The sequence below is a fragment of the Esox lucius genome, chromosome 20 (genome assembly GCF_011004845.1).
Source record: "Esox lucius isolate fEsoLuc1 chromosome 20, fEsoLuc1.pri, whole genome shotgun sequence".
NCBI lineage: Eukaryota > Metazoa > Chordata > Actinopteri > Esociformes > Esocidae > Esox > Esox lucius.
In genome coordinates this window covers 29,939,540-29,956,841 of record NC_047588.1, presented here as the reverse complement: position 1 = coordinate 29,956,841, position 17,302 = coordinate 29,939,540, and the positions used below count along the sequence as shown (strand labels likewise).

The 17,302-nt window shown below is 39.2% G+C and overlaps 4 protein-coding genes across 5 annotated transcripts in view; 3 read left to right on the top strand and 1 right to left on the bottom strand.

The window, feature by feature from the left end:
* Window positions 1-818: 818 nt before the first annotated feature.
* si:dkey-87o1.2 (uncharacterized protein LOC796684 homolog) lies at window positions 819-6,913 on the top strand. Its single transcript, XM_010902486.5, has 4 exons — window positions 819-1,280; window positions 6,337-6,391; window positions 6,565-6,682; window positions 6,801-6,913. Exons 1-4 carry the CDS (start codon window positions 984-986, stop codon window positions 6,832-6,834), a joined length of 504 nt encoding a protein of 167 aa, XP_010900788.2. The 5' UTR covers window positions 819-983; the 3' UTR covers window positions 6,835-6,913.
* Window positions 6,914-6,966: 53 nt separating this feature from the next.
* LOC105029234 lies at window positions 6,967-9,565 on the bottom strand. The gene is made up of 4 exons (XM_010902485.3): window positions 9,356-9,565; window positions 9,162-9,202; window positions 8,878-9,004; window positions 6,967-8,167 (listed from the first exon to the last, which is right to left on the bottom strand). The coding sequence occupies exons 1-4, from the start codon at window positions 9,419-9,421 to the stop codon at window positions 8,066-8,068; spliced, it is 336 nt and encodes a 111-aa protein (XP_010900787.1). The 5' UTR covers window positions 9,422-9,565; the 3' UTR covers window positions 6,967-8,065.
* Window positions 9,566-9,672: 107 nt separating this feature from the next.
* On the top strand, window positions 9,673-14,200 carry them4 (thioesterase superfamily member 4). 2 transcript variants are annotated; one of them, XM_010902483.3, is made up of 6 exons: window positions 9,673-10,131; window positions 10,436-10,622; window positions 10,704-10,866; window positions 10,978-11,088; window positions 12,808-12,932; window positions 13,074-14,200. In XM_010902483.3, the coding sequence occupies exons 1-6, from the start codon at window positions 9,973-9,975 to the stop codon at window positions 13,079-13,081; spliced, it is 753 nt and encodes a 250-aa protein (XP_010900785.2). In that variant the 5' UTR covers window positions 9,673-9,972; the 3' UTR covers window positions 13,082-14,200. The 2 variants fall into 2 exon arrangements, with proteins under 2 accessions (XP_010900785.2, XP_010900784.2); XM_010902482.4 differs by having other exon boundaries at window positions 13,038-14,200.
* Window positions 14,201-16,604: 2,404 nt separating this feature from the next.
* Window positions 16,605-17,302, top strand: part of rorc (RAR-related orphan receptor C) — a 33,319-nt gene continuing 32,621 nt past the window's right edge. The window contains exon 1 of the mRNA XM_029115398.2: window positions 16,605-17,111. Within this exon, the coding sequence (XP_028971231.1) occupies window positions 17,051-17,111 (61 nt within the window). The 5' untranslated portion in view covers window positions 16,605-17,050. The remainder of the gene's footprint in view (window positions 17,112-17,302) is intronic.

Sequence of the window (17,302 nt, the reverse complement as noted above, 5' to 3'; positions counted from 1 at the left end):
ATATACGCGCAACTGAAATTAGGACATTTGTAAAAGCACGCTTTTCGGACTAGCCTTTTATATAAAAAAAGAAAATTCTAAAATGAAAATATTAAAATAATCACCACGATTTTGCCAAGAAGAGTAGTCGTTGGTTACGTGTATTAATGTCCGGTATCATGACCGTTGGAGACAGGCCTGTGATCAGACCGGTCTAAAGTAAACACCAGCGGAGAGTTTTGTAGGAAGTCAAAACAAAAGTGACTGTCAGCTATTGCTACAGAATAAGTGTTCACAGGATGTCATCAATACTATACAAATAATCACTTTGGCCTCGGTCCTTACCTCCAGTCTGGCGTCAATCCCTATCAACAGATATGAGAATAATCCAAAACATTTAGTATTAAGTCTAGTGACCATCTGCGTGTCTCCTTGAATGTCACAAACACTTGATATATTGTGTATTACAGAAAGGGAACATGCATGTTAAACATTGTGATAACTCAAAATATATTTAGAGAAATTCAATATCCCCATTACACACACACAAAATAAGGGTGGACAAACATCAAGGCTAAAATGTTAACCCTGGGTGGACCTCTGCTAGGGCACGGAAGAAAAACATTTAATGTAAATGAAAGAGAAATGTCTCACATTCATATGAGTATAGCCAGTTCATGACACACATTTTAGATCAAAGTTCACTTGGCATGAAAGGAAAGGAGAGAGAGAGCGAAAGAGACACTAGAAGCGGGAGGGGGTAATTTAAACAAGGAAGTGTTGCCACACCACACACCCAAACATTCCACCTAACAGGATTAGCCAGTTACAGGTAGAAAGAAAACCATCAGAAACTTACTGTACGAGGGAGGGTGAACAGACACAGCAACTCGCGAGAGTACACAGGGATGACTTCGGAGATACTTGATCAAGATAGAAGCCAAGAAGACACCTAACTCAAGCCTTAACTTCTGTCTTCTTCACTGGCTTTGTGCTACAGCAGTATGCGGGCTTTGTCCGGACTGGTTTTCTTGGCTGTGTGCGTGATGGTGGTGTTGATGTACCAGGCTGTCAACCAGGAGCTGACTCTTAGGAGTCTTAAAGCTAATGCTGCGAAGACCTCCAGTGAAGTCAAGCAGAAGGAGAATGACATTGTCCAGATCAAGATGAAGATCCAGCAGATGAATTTAGAGCTGGTGTCCATAAACCAAAAGAGGGACGAGCTGACACAGAAGAAGGACAAATCTGCCAAAGCCACAACTGAAACATACAACAGCTTGCAGACCTGTAATGCAGAGAAGGTAGGCTTATCGTCTTTGCTATAGGCCTATAAATTGCTATACAATGCACCAAGGTGTCCATGCCTGGGAGAATTATTCTCAAGCATATTGACACCATGATAAAGCTACAATCACCATTAAAAAGGAACTTATGAACGGATCAAATATGTTGGATTTGTGTATTGTTCTTTTGGTTTTTGAGAGTACCATCTGTAGATGTTCTATGAAAGTAAAATTAGCAACAACATTTCTACAAACTATCTGTTGATTAGCGTGGAATCGGAGCATTAACAATTACAATATGTATGTACGTTTCATTGAAAGTGATTGTGCCTAGATAATGAGAACAACAGAAACATCTTTGTTTAGATTATCTCTCTGTAGGTTACCCCAGGAATGTTCACATTGACCATTTGGCATGGGGGTTACTGTCTTGGAAACCTGATCTTTGCTATGTAGAATCGCCCTTAATGTATAGGCTAGCTGGCAACTAACATTACAGTGAGAAGATAATGGAACGTTCACCGAATGACATCTGTGCTGCAATTTTCCAATAAACCGCTGATTTCTAACATAAGCAACTGCTTGCTAAGTTTAGGGTTAGGTTTAGAACAAGGTTTAAGGTAATGTTAAAGGTTGGGATAAGGGTTACTAGATAGCAAACATTTTACTAATCGTCAGTAGATAATCTGTAGAGCATGTATATACACTTTTGGGACATAATGTTGTTGATCCAATCTCGGTTTTCCATTTTAGTCATTTGATATTATGCTTTTATCTAGAGTGAATGACAGTAGTGAGTGCATATGCTTTTGTTTTGGCCCCCTGTGGGAATTAAAGTCACAACTCTGGCATTGCAAGTGCCTTGCTCTTACAGAGCTACACAGGATGTTATATGTTCTGTTAGTAGGGACGCACCGATACCGGGCCGATACTGGGCTCATGTACTCATAGAAATATGCCGATACCATGTCATGGAAACATTAAGGGAAACCCGATGGTTTTGTCGCCTCTGGTTACATAAGTATAGACTATAGAACTCAGATTTGTAGAGCGGGAAGACAGAGATGTCAGCATTGACACAAGTAGAGTGCAAACTCTGCTCTGCCACATTCTCAAGAGGAAAGGAAAAACACTGATTTAACACAAGCAATTTGATCAAACAACATTAGACACAACACAGCGCAAAGTTCAATGAGTATGCAAATGTTACCAGCGCAGAAGCACAACAACAGCTCACTCCAACACCGGAGAAGCAAAATAAAATGTCCAGAGACAGTCCAGGAGCTGCAAAACTAAGACTTCAGATTTTTTTATTTTGCCTTCAAAATAAAGGCCTGCAATGGTTTGTGTGTATTGTTTATATTTTCAAAGGAAAAACGATGTGGGGTAAAATATAAATTAAACAAATTTAAATAATACATTATATAAGGTAAAAAATATAATATATTATTATTTTTTATGTTATTGTTGTTAATTTGCGTTTTCTCATTAGGTTTGGAGAGGGACTGTGTTACAAATCTGGGAGGTGATTCGTGAACAGTTTTTTAAGAATGATTAATTGAGTAAGTAGGTTAGTAGGGAATGATGTTAAATAAGTATTGTCAAATAATGTTAAGTTGACAAAGAAGAGATACTGATGTAAAGGGATGACGTTATTGCAATACATAACAAACATGTTTGTAGCATCACATAGAAAAATAATGTTTTGTGAGAATTGTAGGTTTGGAGTTAAAGGAGTTTCAAGAGCCTGGCTACAGTATGATGCTGAGGCTGTGGTGATGAGTTGTTCTGTGTGTGGCCAGTATGCTAAAAATAACAGCAGAAACAACTAATTTGTCATCGGAAATAAAAAGTTACCTTATCGCCTTATTATCTCAATGAAATGTACTGAAATGTATGTATACATGACACAAAAAGGAAATTATTATTTTGGCCAGTAAAAAGTATGCTTGGCTGGTGGATTTTTTCATTTACCAGTCCCCTTGGCAGGTGAGTCAAAAAGTTACATTTCGGACACTATGCCAGTATTGGGACGAATTGAGACACACTAACTTTGTGTCTCAACATTAGATCATTTTGTCATACCTTGACATCACACCAAGTTTGAATATTTATCTAGACACCACAAAGCATTGTGTTAATGTGACTAACATTTCTTATGAAGTTTACTTCCACCACAAATAGCATCAGGGGACTGTTATGGCTTTCGCCACTGGCCGTTTTAATAGCTTATTAACCTGAAATAGGCCTACTAGTATCTTACTACTTGGAAAAGTCATAAGAATTGAGCAATTGCTAGTGAGACTGAAGACAAACTTTACACTGACAAAGCTATTTCATTTCATGGCACAACAACGTTTGTTTTTCTTTCATTCGTGAATGACACTGATACAATAACTATCAATATAGGTGAGGATAACTGACTTTTTCGTCAAGTGAAAAGATATGAGAATTGTGGAAACACCAGATCCCGGTCCACAACATGTGTTGAAAACTCCTACCTAGTGCAGCTTTGAGTACTTGGTATCGTTACTCTGTATCGGCAAGTCCCCAAATATAAGTACTCATACTTGTACTCGGCATGGTATCGGTGCATCCCTATTTATTAGAGAAACTAATTTCTGTTTTAAAATGTGGCACTTTCATTGCATTTTCATGACTCTGTTTATAGAGGTATTTAATATTGGATTGGTTGTTGTTAATCAATCACTGACCTTTGAGAGGCTTTCGAAAAGCTACCCAAAATGTACAGTTAGATGTGTGCTGGATATTCAATACTTCATGAGGAAGAATTTCAGATGTTTTTTGCATGGGAAAAACAGCAAGGATTGGTCATAAGAATACTTAAACCCCGATTATTTCCCAGAGCTTGTCCATGTCATTAATCATGGGCGCTGTCAAGCCAAGTTTTACTCCTGGAGTGGATACTGACACCCGCTGAATATGCTGTATGGGATTGAGATAATTCATTAACAGAAAGATGCCCGTGCCAAGTCTCACTGGACACCGCAGACACAGAACAATGAACATCCTCACACCCTTCTCTCAATTGTGAAAACATTAGCAACAAACGGATCAAATGACATAATACTTCTCACAGTAGCCCGCTGAAGGTAATTTTGTAGGGCTCTGGCAGTGCTCCACCAGTTCCTCCTAGCATAAAGGAGCTGGTACAGGTCCTGCTGCTGGGTTGATGCCCTTCTGGATAGACCGACACTTGTTCCCCGGCACTGCACTACTGTATATATACAGCATAAAGAACAACAGGTTTTTCACCTGGGCGGTACTGTACTCTGATTTATTAAATAACAATACAATTTTATTTTAAATATGTTTATTTCCAATGTTATGTTTAACTCAGCACTGTTACAAATATTTATATTGATTCATTACTCTTTTCTTTATTTATTTTTTATGTATCAATACCTGACATGTTTTTTAATTAAAATGTAGTTAATACAGAGTCTTCAGAATATTTCGGACAAATGTCAATTTAATAAAAATATTCAAAAATAACTACACATTTTAGCGGAATGCATTGATCTGCTTCTGGACAATGCAGTCCTTTACATAAATCAATTAACTAAACATCGGTTTATGCGCCTCCTCGTATGTATAGCAACTCCAGACAAATAAGGCAAGTGTATGTGAACGCACGTATGTTGGATTTGTGGCGAATTTGTGTAAAACAGTTTTACACAAGGATAAGCTGCTAAGTGTGGTGGCAATAGCTGTGTCTGTTGATTCGATGCTCTGACTCTGTTGATTCGATGCTCTGACTCTGTTGATTCGATGCTCTGACTCTGTTGATTCGATGCTCTGACTCTGTTGATTCGATGTTCTGACTCTGTTGATTCGATGTTCTGACTCTTGATTTGATGCTATGAATCTGTTGATTCAATGTTCTGACTCTGTTGATTCAATGTTCTGACTCTTGATTCGATGCTCTGACACTGTTGGTTCGATGCTCTGACTCTGTTGATTCGATGTTCTGACTCTGTTGATTCAATGTTCTGACTCTTGATTCGATGCTCTGACACTGTTGATTTAATGCTATGACTCTGTTGATTCAATGCTATGACTGTTGATTCGATGCTCTGACTCTGTTGATTTGATGCTCTGAATCAGTTGATTCAATGCTCTGACACTGCTGGCCAGACGGTAGTAGATTGGACATTCTGTGACTCGGCTGACAAGATCTTTCAGGAACTTTCCGGCCTCCCTCAGACACCACCTGGTGTAGTAGATGTCTTGGAAGACAGGGAGCTCCACCCCATTGATGTGTTGGTCATCTGCACCTCTCTGAAGCATGCACCGTGTGGTTGAGAGTAGTGCAATCACCTGGAGGATATGCAACCAGTCTAGATGTACTTGATGGTACAGTGGTACCATTGATATCATCTCCAAATGGCTGGGGTAACTGTTTTGTTGTTTTAGTTAGGGACAATTTAGGTATGTCAGTCACAGTATTGTGCAGTTGGATACATTTTTTTTCAAATAAAACATGTTTGGCAGAATGTTGTAGAGCCACTGTTGTGCCTCGCTCAGGTGTTGGCGTATATAGTGTGTGGTGTTTAGGTAGATTGTTATTTATATACCAAAGAACTTGAAATGTGACCCTTTCCACTAAATCCTGTCAATGCTAAAGTAGCATCCGACCAAATAATGAATCAATTGAAGTTATTTTTCGGTTCATGTGCCCCATTTCCATAGACACTTTTTTTTATTGCAATGGTAAGGTTGCAGTGGCAGATTTCCTGGCCCATTCCTTATTTTCACAAGTACCCATATAGCATAATGTGACCCACTCCTTCTATGAGACATTCTGGCAGAGCCCTTCCATTGTCCGTTAGTGATCAGTCAGGAAAAACAGGTCATGCTCACTAGGAACTATGTTATTATGGTTATAATGATATAATTAAGTATTTGTCAAACTGCTGAACAAAGTGTGTTACAGTATGAAGTCTTCATTTTAAACCTTAACCTATTAGTCATAGACAATAAAACCTAAATGAGCCCAATAATGCTTGAAGTTAAAATCTTCCTAATTTCCTCTTTATTTTTTTTCCCTCAGACAGAAGCCGAAAAGAAAAAGAGTGATGCGTCGGCGGCCCTTCAAAAAGTAAAAGGTATAAAAGCTATTTCACTTTTTGACAGGATACCTTTGGCACAGACTGTCATCAATCCACAGAGAATACTTTATCCAGCTTTTTACATTTCCCCCCTTTTCACTTCTCTTTCTGTCTTTTTTCCTCCCACACCTTCAACCCTCTCTCCTCATTTTCCCTCCCGCTCCCTCTAGATGATGAAGGTGCAGCGAAGAGGAAAGCTGAGCAGGAGATCGAGGAGTTGAAAAAGCAGATTCTGGAACGAGACAAGGCACTGTGTGTGTTTGTGGACCAGACTATTGATGAAGGACGGTAAGAGGAAATACATACACAGTAACCTTTATAAAAAAAAACTATTATTACAGTTTAATGTACTGCTGTGTGCTCACTTGTTTATTGATTACTAATTGTACTTGTTTTGTTTTTGCAGAAAGTTGTGTGGAATAGCTGTAGCCCCAAAATGAAGACTGTATTATTACACCCCCAGCCCTCAGATAAACCTCCCAATACTTGTGAAAATAAAAAAACTAAAACATTGGAAAACAGTCTGAATGTTATTTTGTTTATGTACAGTAGTATTCAATACATCTGAGTCTGTGTGGCAAAGGTTCTAGGATACTTTTTATGCAAACTGCATGTACCTGGTCATCTGGTTTATTAAAATATTCATAGTATATGGATGATTGACCCTAACTCTAATCATAGCATTACACAGCCATGTGTACGTGCGAGGGTGTGATTGTGCAAGTTTTCAAGGAATCACACAAAACCTGCTTAACTTCCAGAATGGTTGTCTGGTTCAACCAGTCAGTCTGAATGAACAACTTTCATTGTTTGCTTGTCTATGCCTAATGTATTGGCATAGCGGTGATTCTAAAATACTGACATACACAAAACTACTATTAAGGGAAATATTTGCCTTTTATAGCTGAATTTTACATGATACATTAGCTGAATCATTTCTGGTAACTCACATAATTAGTAGCCTAGAATATTATCTCCATCAGCCTATGGCCTTAAGCAATCATGCAATGTAGTCGTAATTGTCTGCAGTCTTGGTAACATAGTTCTGGTCCTTAAAGCAGTTGAGAAACTTAGAGTTTTCAAGTAAATTCTGAAATATTCTTGCACGCTAAAGACTGGTGTAATTACCTGTACTTTTCTTTCTTGGCCTTTCGTTTTCATGTAGCGACTGTATTTCTGTATAGTGTCTGATCCCGATTCGACAACTGACCAATATGTTGGATTTTTGTGGCACGTTCTGTCTTTTGCGCGTGTTTATTGTTTGACAAAACTTTATCGACAGCTTCGTGTCCAACAGTGGAACAAAAATAATGTTTACTTTTTTCAATAATGTATTATAATATGTTGATTACCTTATTTGATCTTCAACAAAAATTGTTGTAGCTAGAACAACCAAAACTGGCTTTCGTCCGGAAGATGTGGGCTGCAGCCCAGTTTATCCTGTGTACAATACTTCCCCCATCAGTCACATACATCCCTGTTTTGTCTGACTTTTATTTATTTCAAGATAAAGTAAAATATGTTTCTTAAAAACAATAAGAATAATAATCACACCAGTTTCAGCTGATGGATGTCATAATTAGGATTTAAATGTAATCTCTAGTTGAATAAACATCCTTAGTGTAGACTAAACTAAAGGCACTGTTTGGTGTTACGGGTCTAGTATGGACTCTAGATTCTCTGTTGGTAGATGGCCTTGCCAAGTCTGTTGAGCTCTATGACATACTGGTCTCTCTCACGCTCCAGCAGGGCTTGCAGTGCTGCTCTCCGGACCTGCACACACAGAAAGGAGACTATTGTAGAGGGCATATATCTTAGATACAGCTGAAGTTGTAGTTTATACTCTGGAAAACACGTAAGACATTTTATAACATCTATAATTTGGTGTGGCCAATAGGATTTAGGAGCTTTACTTAAACATGTCTTGGTGGAAACTTAACATTTAAGGCAGAAATTAATGTGATTGGCTGACTTAATAGAGAAATTTACATTTCAAATAGCTAAATGGTATGGATAGGTAGGGTCATAGTTTAGGGCAGGGCTACTAAACTCTGGTCTTGTTGGGCTGAAACACTTTTTTTGTTTCTACCTGCTAGTTAATTTCAAGCAGCGCTAGGACTGAATCTATTATCGGAAGGAGATTATGAAAACTAGAAGTGTTTTGTTCCTCCATCACCAGAGCTGAATAGCCCTGGTTTAACTAACCCTAGTCCAATGTCCTCTCAAAGCATTCAGACAGTTTGAAATGCATGCTCGTCTCTCCATGGCGTCAAAGACAGTAAGCAGAGCTCCAACTTGCTGTCCAACATGCTATGGAAATCTTGGACAATTCTACAAATGTGTAATTGTTGTGACAGTGTATTGTGTGATCTGGCACATGTGAAAGTGCAACACAAAGAAGTAACAATAGAATAGAATAGATTAGAACGTTCAAAACGGGCCTGAAACTGCACTGTTTCAGCACCCGCTCAACCCTCTCTCACCATAGTGAGAGCAGTCTTTCCAAGCTCAGTTTCTCTTTGCTGGGTCAGCATCCTCAGTTTCAGAGCCTTTGCTGAATCAGTCTGGGTGCAGCCCTCAAACACAGCCTTTTGCAGCACACCACGGTTACTGATCAATGTAGAAACGGGGATAGAGAAGGCACTTTGAGAAGTTAAAGAACTGGTATATCAAGGAGTAAGCTAAGTATGTCGTCAAACGTCGCTGGGGTTTTAGCAAGCCTGCTAATATTTAGCTTTTTCCTTTTTTCCATGGGACGTTTACACACCTGTCCAGTTCTGCAATACGATCTGTCAATTCTTCATCTCTCTATAAAAGAGTGAAAATGCATAGACCAATGTTTGAATATAATGTTATTTGCTTCCCATTTTTTGTACTTGCACACGTTATTGTAGTAACGTAGGTATCTAGCTAGCTTTTGTCTTGATGCTGTGACATGACAAACATGCTTATCTCACCGACCTTGATTCTGTCTTTCTCCCTTTGCACAAGTTTGTTTTTGGAACGTCTTTCCTCGCAACCGAACATCGTGCTAGCAGCTAGCTATATATAAACAGTCACAAAGATTATTGATTTAACAAAAACGGAATAATAATCTAATACTAGGTAAAAACACGTTAAGTAACTTGAAGAATGGAGAGGCATCAAATAGGAGAGGCTCTCTACGTTGGCATGGTTACAAGCTATGTGTCCGGAAGCAGCATTCCTCCACCGCCAATCATAATGACTAATAGACATTACGTCATAGATCACATGACCAGAATGTGGCGTGTTGTAGTTTCTCGTGCAGGAAGTGGAGACAAGGGCCATATGAAAGTCATCCTACCGGCGACTGCAAATAAAATCAAAAATTGCTCCGTATTTATCTGTTTTTTTAACCTTAGAAATGTATAGTGGCATCTGAAATTTGAATCTGTCTGTTAATAGTTTGTATACCTTAGCCACTAGTCTGTAAACTGCCACGTTTAATGAGTAACTTTCTACAAAGCTAACACAGTAACAGTACATAGAGTACAGCTGGCTTGTTCCTTTAATTGTCATAGAGTAGTGCTGGGCAGTCTTTTTCGGACATTATCGTCATGATACGAATCCGAGCGCAGCAGATTGCCAGGGGACTGTCCCAAATAATAGGACGTGAATTCCTAAAGGAAAACATCAAGACCAGTATCAAACAACCAACTCAAAGTCAGTCTCCCCAGCACCCCTGGTCGTCTGTCAGCAGTGTCCGAACCATTGCGGTAGGTCCAGAAACTGACTAGTTTGCCTAGCTAGCCGTAAAACCAGCGCGAGGCCAAGGAATGCGAATGAGAAAATGCAACGATTATTCCTCTGGAAAATGATTTGTATTTATTTTTGTGTTTATTTGAATCTTTTTCCCAAATACCTAACCCTTCCCTACGTGCATTTTGAACTGTTATTTGAACTATATCGTTCTTAACGTCTCTGTGATGCTTTTCCCTAGTGCGATACTGTGTGAGCACGGTACTCAGTTAATACTTTTAAAGAGTACATCTGAGTGTAATAGTTGTGTTTGACCAGTAGATGCTGCCCTGGCCCTTCTCTCAGTCACGGGACTTCAGCCTTCCCAACTCATCCTGGGGCTCTGATATGAGGCGGCTGTATGAGCACTATAACAGCCAGTGTGAGGTAGAGACAGAAGAGGGGGGAAAGAAGTGGGGGGCCTGGAGAAGACTGCCCAGTTACAACCGTTCCATCAAGTTTGCTACAGGTATAGAATTGTTTCTTTCATATATGGATGATGTGTGTGTGTTGTGTATGGTGTAACTCTGTCTGACTGTCTCTTTTCAAGGTGGAGTATATCTAAGTAAGATCATCCAGTCTAAGGCCCGTTTGTTCACGCGGAGCGTAAAGGAACCGGGAGCGGCGTTCGAGTATGTCATGTTTGTCAACAAGGAGGAGGAGAAGTGTGTGTGTGTGTTTCAGGCTGGACACTTACTGGAAGGACCACCGGGGTGAGTTGTGTGTGTGTGTGTGTTTGTAAACTTTACATGACTAATTGCAAGCATACAACTTGATTTAATTGACATTTCTTTAAGGTTTTAAAAGTTGTTGATAAATTGCAGGCATGTCCACGGGGGGGCAATAGCCACCATGATTGACTCTGTGACAGGGACCCATGCAACCTACCTGTCTGGCCCAGTCATGACGGCCAATCTCAATATAAACTATCGCAGGTACGCACATTAACCTAACGTCCTTACTTAATCCACACTTGAAATCAAATAATATATAAATTTAGGTGCAAATATGTTTAGGTGCATTTTCTGTGTTTTGCTGATTGTTTCTGATTCAAAGCATACGTCCACTGTATAAGTGGACACAGCACAAACATTGCATAGATGTTTCTTCTCTAACCGTAAAAACAATGCATTTTCAAAACAAACACATATAAATGCATTGTTAAAACATGCATTCTTTGATAAAATACGTTCTTATTACCTGACAACATTGGGACATCATGTATTTTTGCCATCCGTTCTGTGAAATACATTACATATTTCACTGAAGGAATGAACGGCTTGTTTCAAAATACTGTAACACTTTCCGTATTTGACTGTGATCAAAGTTAGTTTTTTGTTACATTAATTATATTCGGGGCATTTTCAGTTACACTGTTTTTGTGGTAACAATGGTGCGTGGGAGGTATTTGACAACGAAACGGTTTATTTTAACGTTATAATAATAACGTTTTTATTCATTAAGACTAGCTGCTGAAGCCTGCCTTTTTCCCATTGTCAGCTGTGCTGTTAGCTATTCTTTGGCTGTGCTCTTTTTTGTGACATAAGCCTGAGCTCCCGAGATTAAACCTATGCCAACTCTGCTGTAATAATCAAGGGAGACCCAGTGCAGTCTGTAGACATTAGGCATTCATCTTTTATTAGGTGAAATTTATATTGTTTTTTTGTGTTATTCATCATAAAAAGATAGAACATACTGTATGATGATTAATCGGTTATCACCTTTTTTGTATCCTAATAATCTGTAACAACCTTGAAAAGTCTTTATCGGTTGACATCTGCTTTTACACCTTTACTTGGTCCCATTTTGATTAATTTGTTTTGCAGTTCTAATTTTATAACTTCGGAGGTATAAGCTATAAAGAGGCCTCTTGGAGATATAGCAAGTCACTTTATTTATGCACTTTATCTTGTCCTTGGCCTTATTTTGAATTTGGTGCCTGCCATTTTGTTCTTTACACTGAACCACAGCTATCAAATTAAAAAACAAAGTTTACATATTTTACAATAATATACATGATGTCCAAAAGGGCTAGCCGATCATAGTGAATGAGCAACAATGCAGAATGAACAAAAATAAAAACAATATAAACAGTAATATGCAAAAAACGATGTAGCGAATGCAGAGCCATTGTCAGTGCGACCTTTCTCTACGGCGCACATGAAGTATGGGTAATCCACGTCCAACTAGGCATGCTGACTGAATACTGAACGTTTCCCTGAGTACCTCTTTACCATTGCTATCATACGGCCTGGGCCGGGGTTTACTCATCTAATCAGTCTCATTGTCCAGTTCCTTTTACGTGTCAGAACCAGAGCAGCATCTGGTGTGCTTCAGAAGACACATCTCGACAGTAACTGTCCCATGTCTGACGGGAGTCTCTGTGATGAAGCTGGGGCTTAATCACAAATTGGATATTATTGGGGGAAGCAAAACCGGGGGAAAAACAAAGAAAAGGTGGGGAAAAATAGATGATAGTTTTGCCTGAAAGAGCAGTGAGCTAGATTGAAACCCTTGCCACAGCAGTAGATGTAAACCAATGGCAAAGGCCTACACATCCGGAAACACCTTAGGCCACATGTTAATTCAAAGTTTTATGAATACATTTGTTGTAAACATTTGTACTCATTGCAAATGTTTTCCTCAATCCAAAGCCCCATCCCATTGGGCAGCACGGTGCTGCTCACCTGCTCACTGGATAAGAAGGAGGGACGGAAAACCTTTGTTTCCTGTCAAGTGACCAACACGGACGGCTCCAAACTCCACACAGAGGCCACAGGTACTGTTATCCACACCAACATGTCCGAGGTTAAGCGACACACACACACGTTATGTTTCCCGTATGTTTCATCCGTTCTGTGATGCTCTTTTCTCCCTCTCTAAGGGCTGTTTGTGTCGATCACTATGGGAAACCTATTAGGAGGGTGATGGATTATCCGGACCATTGACCAACCAGAAAAAAAACAAAAAAACGCATCAGCAAACAGCACTGACTGCCTTTTGTGTGCGTGCGTGGGTGTGCGAATGAGAGTGTTTGCCTGCAATCTTCTTAGCACTAGCAATTTGCCTGAGACACCTGATGTTCTGAGCTGTACAGCTGCATCTGTCGTAGATATAACAGTTCGTGAGTACTGTTTCTGTGCTCGACTAATGGCTTCAGTCAGATTGAAGCATTTTACCTATGTTTCAGTACAACCTATGGTTTATTGTATTATATAGTCAAGTCCATTATTGGCACCCTTGGGGGGGGGGGGGTGGTAGCAAAATAAACATTATAAAACTATTGCTGTTCAAATGAGATCTTGTTTATCAAGTAATTTTAACAAACTTAAAAAGAAAGGGTTAGGAAGAGAGAAAAGGGCAGTCCATAAGAAAGATATCAAGAATTTGGTCTAAGATTGTTCCCTCTTTCACACAACTTTAAAAAAATAGGCTCAGTTTAATCTTTACAAAGAGTCTGTAAAAAGACTTGACTGTATAATACAAAGACTTGACTGTATAATTGGTTACCCAATAAACAAAATCTAGTTTTCAGAGCAATTATAATATTACAAAAAATTTGTTTTTGAATACAATATACCTCCATATTTGTGTTATTTTAAGCAGTCTGTTTTGCTCATATCAGGGTTGCAACTGATTACAGACCAGACTATATAACGGGCAGTGTATATATTGTATTTTAACTACTTTATTATATTTTTATCATTAGAATTTATTTAAAGAGGCCTTTTGATATTTTTTTTTATCTTTGCTAATAATTTATTGGTCCACAGTTAATGACCTCTTGAATAAGACCTTACTTCTTGAGTCCTATGTATTTACGGTTTGATATTAGGTTTAAGAATATTATGTTGTTAATAATATTTGAGAATAAAGTCATTTGCATTGTGATAACTAGTGTTATTTTCAGACTGTTCCGTGTGTTAATAAACAACGTAGCACATTTGATTAAGAATGGCACTTACAACGCCAGGACTGTGAGTTCAATTCTGTGTCGAAATGACTAAACTGTATATTTATTTGATGTCATAAAGCTTACTCTTTGTCTATCTGTATTTTTCATATGTAGTTTTTCAGCAGACGCTCTTATCTGTAACAGCATACATTTGTGAGTGCATTCATTTTCGTACTTTTTTTCTCATGCTGACCACCCGTGGGAATCAAAACCACAAGTACAGTGTTGCATGCTTTAACAAATACACAGGACCATTGACCTCTCATCGTGACAACCTCTGTCTCTCGCCCCCTTTTTCCTTCCTTCCCCTCCCCTCTCTTCCTTCCTTCCTCGCTCTCTTTGTTGCAGTCTATCGGTGAAGCTCTCTGTCAGTCTGTCTGGTCTATGGCCCCTCCCTCTTTGTGAATGAAGCCCTTCCAGTAATAAATGAATGGCATCTAGCGTTACCGTAACAACTCACACATTGTCCACATCTGAGAGTTCTGAGGATTCTGTCAGCAGAAACTCAGCAGATCACAGTCACCACTGAGAATGCAACTAGGGGGATAATACTGAAATCTGTCCACTTCTAACTTCTACTTGACTTAGGCTTGCATCCTAGGCACCAAAATACATGTACCAGAAATGGCAACCAACTGATGAAAGTGGCCAGTTTCTCTGAGCTTTTTCATGTAACTTGTGTTTCCCTGGATGCCCTCACTTTGCAGCGTCCCTCATGAAATACACACATGCACACAGGGTAAAGCGGTGTGGTTAATAGAGTATTTGTGTGTGTGTGTGGTTTGCTGTAACAGCCCGCACCTCCTCCTTTAGGCCCCTCGGGTTTCTGTCCTCAGGGTTGGGTGGGTCTAGAGCCAGATGGGATTAGTGTGTGTGTGTGTGTGGTGTGAGACAGAGAGAGGCTTGCGTGTGGTCAGATGGGCTTTGAGGAGTAAGGGTGCAGGGTAACTGATGTGGACATCTCTCATTTACTTTAGTTAAAACCACCTAAACACGCATGTGCTTACACACATATACACACACTCACACACACACACATTCTATGTCACCTTTGTATCTTTCACTATGAGAAATAAGATGTTTTGTCTTACTTTTATCTCATTGGATTGTCAAAATCTGTGGCCCAGTTGTCAGTCATTTATTTATCTGATTGATCTCTGTACTGATTGATGGCCTTGCATCTAAGGAAACCACCAGTGGCCAAGCCACACATCTACATTTTAAAGCGGAGCACTGACGCAGTTTTGTTGCGCAATGCTAAAAACTGCAACCGACACTACCACAGTTGGAAAGGCAGAGGTTGAGATTCTTGAGACCACACCAAAATTAACGGGAACACTGTTATAGGTGACATACAATGTGTGTTTTGCTGATCGGTGCGTTGTAGATTATGTAATGGTTAAAATAGGCTTTTGGATCGTTAACCCTTTAAATAATCAATTGTTAGCTGAAACACTAACAAAGCCGGTCACTTTTCATCTAATGAGAAACATGTAATTAAATAAATGCACTTATACTAAATACATTACAAAACAGAACATTGTAAGCAGATAACAATCAATGCTAAATGTTCAGACTTAATAAACAGGTGAATAATATTAAAAAAGGTCAATACAAAGGTATGTAATAGCACTATATAAAATAAATGTAAGAAATAATCACACATTATATTATCAATTCTAATTTTTAGATTTTTACCTGTGAAGTGTCCATGCAACATAATTTGTCCCAATAGTGACTCATTTAGTTTTTAATAGGGATGCATTGGGGAAGTGATCAAACGTGCAGAAGCCAAAGATGTATAACCTAACAAAGACAGCCTAGGTGCTGACATGTTTCTGTTAGAAAACACCTACTCTGTAAAGTGTGACTGTGTCCTGCACTTTCTAAAAAAAATGTAAACTGGCTAAGGGTAAAATCTATAAAAACCTAGCCAACTGAGTTAGTAACATTCTGCTTTTGGGATGAGAAAAGTGTATTGAGGTCCGATGTTTCATCAATGACGAAGTCCACAGAATGTCAACCCAGTTCCATGTCGCTCCAGAGGATGCCCCTGCATGGCCAGATGGGCTTTCTCTCACTGAGCTTTGGGAATGACCCCTGATGCCTCATATTTATACCCTTTTGGAAGGCTAGCTGCCTGTGTCTGTCAGTGCAGAAGTTGCAGATCTTTTGGACATTTGGACTAAAGATTCAAGAAGGGGGTGATATGCAGCTTAATGATATCAGGGATATCTAAGCAAATAGTTTCCTTATAAATATCAACCTTCTGATTGTACTTGTCTTTGTTTTTTGTTCTTCATTTATCTAGCTTTTAAAGGCCTAACTGTTTTATTTTGTTTTATGCGTTGCGTGACTGTCCTCATATTATTTAGGTAAAATTATTTGGTAAAGCTATGTCTTACTGTGCACTAGAAAAAAGAATGACTTGCTACAACAAACAACCCGCGGTGAGTTTGTTACATAATTCCTGGTGACATAACTGGGAGCGCAAGCTCGGGACAGCCAGGGCACAAAGAGCAAGTGGGTGAAACCGGAGTAGCCTGAACCGCGCACACAAGGAAGTTCGGTCAAAAAAGTTGACCGCTATTATACCTACTTGAAGAAATGACGGAATATGGAGAAAGTGACAACACCGAATGAAAGAATGACAAAGATATTGGCAGGCTGTAGTAAATGACAGTAGAGACTCAAATAGATGGCTGTGCATGTTTTGTAGCGCTTGCGCCATCCCGGCCGCTAGAACAGCCGGTAGGCCTGTACATTAGAATTAAAGATAAGTTTAATAACCTGCAATTTTATGGTGCTTGCGTAGTATATTAAGAACATAGAAAAACGCGGTGTATATTAGGCTACACTATAGAAAAGGTCCGTTTGTATGAGCAAGATTGTTCCACGAGTGTGAGGTGGGTGTACACGCAGTTTGCTTTGACAGGGGAGTTATGGAATATGAGGAGCCGGAATCACCCGACCCCATCACGACTGAGGAACCCGTAAAAAAAGGTGAGATTTCACATAGTGATTATTGATTAACTAATAGTCCCATGTGTAGGCATATATATTTATAAACTATCCAAATTCACATTTCGCCATTTGTTTATGGATTGAGTGAAATGAAAATGTTGCAACACGTGCACATTTAACAATTGATGTCTGTGTGTACATGGCCATACTGCAGCCGTGGTGTTCGCGTG

What these genes read in the sequence shown, in the direction of transcription:
- them4 (XM_010902482.4), top strand. Translation starts at nt 9,973, where the DNA reads ATGATACGAATCCGAGCGCAGCAGATTGCCAGGGGACTGTCCCAAATA. An exon ending in TTCCATCAAGTTTGCTACAG is followed by an intron (nt 10,623 to 10,703) that starts GTATAGAATTGT and finishes TCTCTTTTCAAG; the next exon opens with GTGGAGTATATCTAAGTAAG. An exon ending in ACTCCACACAGAGGCCACAG is followed by an intron (nt 12,933 to 13,037) that starts GTACTGTTATCC and finishes TCCCTCTCTAAG; the next exon opens with GGCTGTTTGTGTCGATCACT.
- si:dkey-87o1.2 (XM_010902486.5), top strand. Translation starts at nt 984, where the DNA reads ATGCGGGCTTTGTCCGGACTGGTTTTCTTGGCTGTGTGCGTGATGGTG. An exon ending in AGACCTGTAATGCAGAGAAG is followed by an intron (nt 1,281 to 6,336) that starts GTAGGCTTATCG and finishes TTTTTCCCTCAG; the next exon opens with ACAGAAGCCGAAAAGAAAAA. An exon ending in CAGACTATTGATGAAGGACG is followed by an intron (nt 6,683 to 6,800) that starts GTAAGAGGAAAT and finishes TTGTTTTTGCAG; the next exon opens with AAAGTTGTGTGGAATAGCTG.
- LOC105029234 (XM_010902485.3), bottom strand. Translation starts at nt 9,421, where the DNA reads ATGTTCGGTTGCGAGGAAAGACGTTCCAAAAACAAACTTGTGCAAAGG. An exon ending in GGGAGAAAGACAGAATCAAG is followed by an intron (nt 9,203 to 9,355) that starts GTCGGTGAGATA and finishes ACTCTTTTATAG; the next exon opens with AGAGATGAAGAATTGACAGA. An exon ending in CGTATTGCAGAACTGGACAG is followed by an intron (nt 9,005 to 9,161) that starts GTGTGTAAACGT and finishes TACATTGATCAG; the next exon opens with TAACCGTGGTGTGCTGCAAA.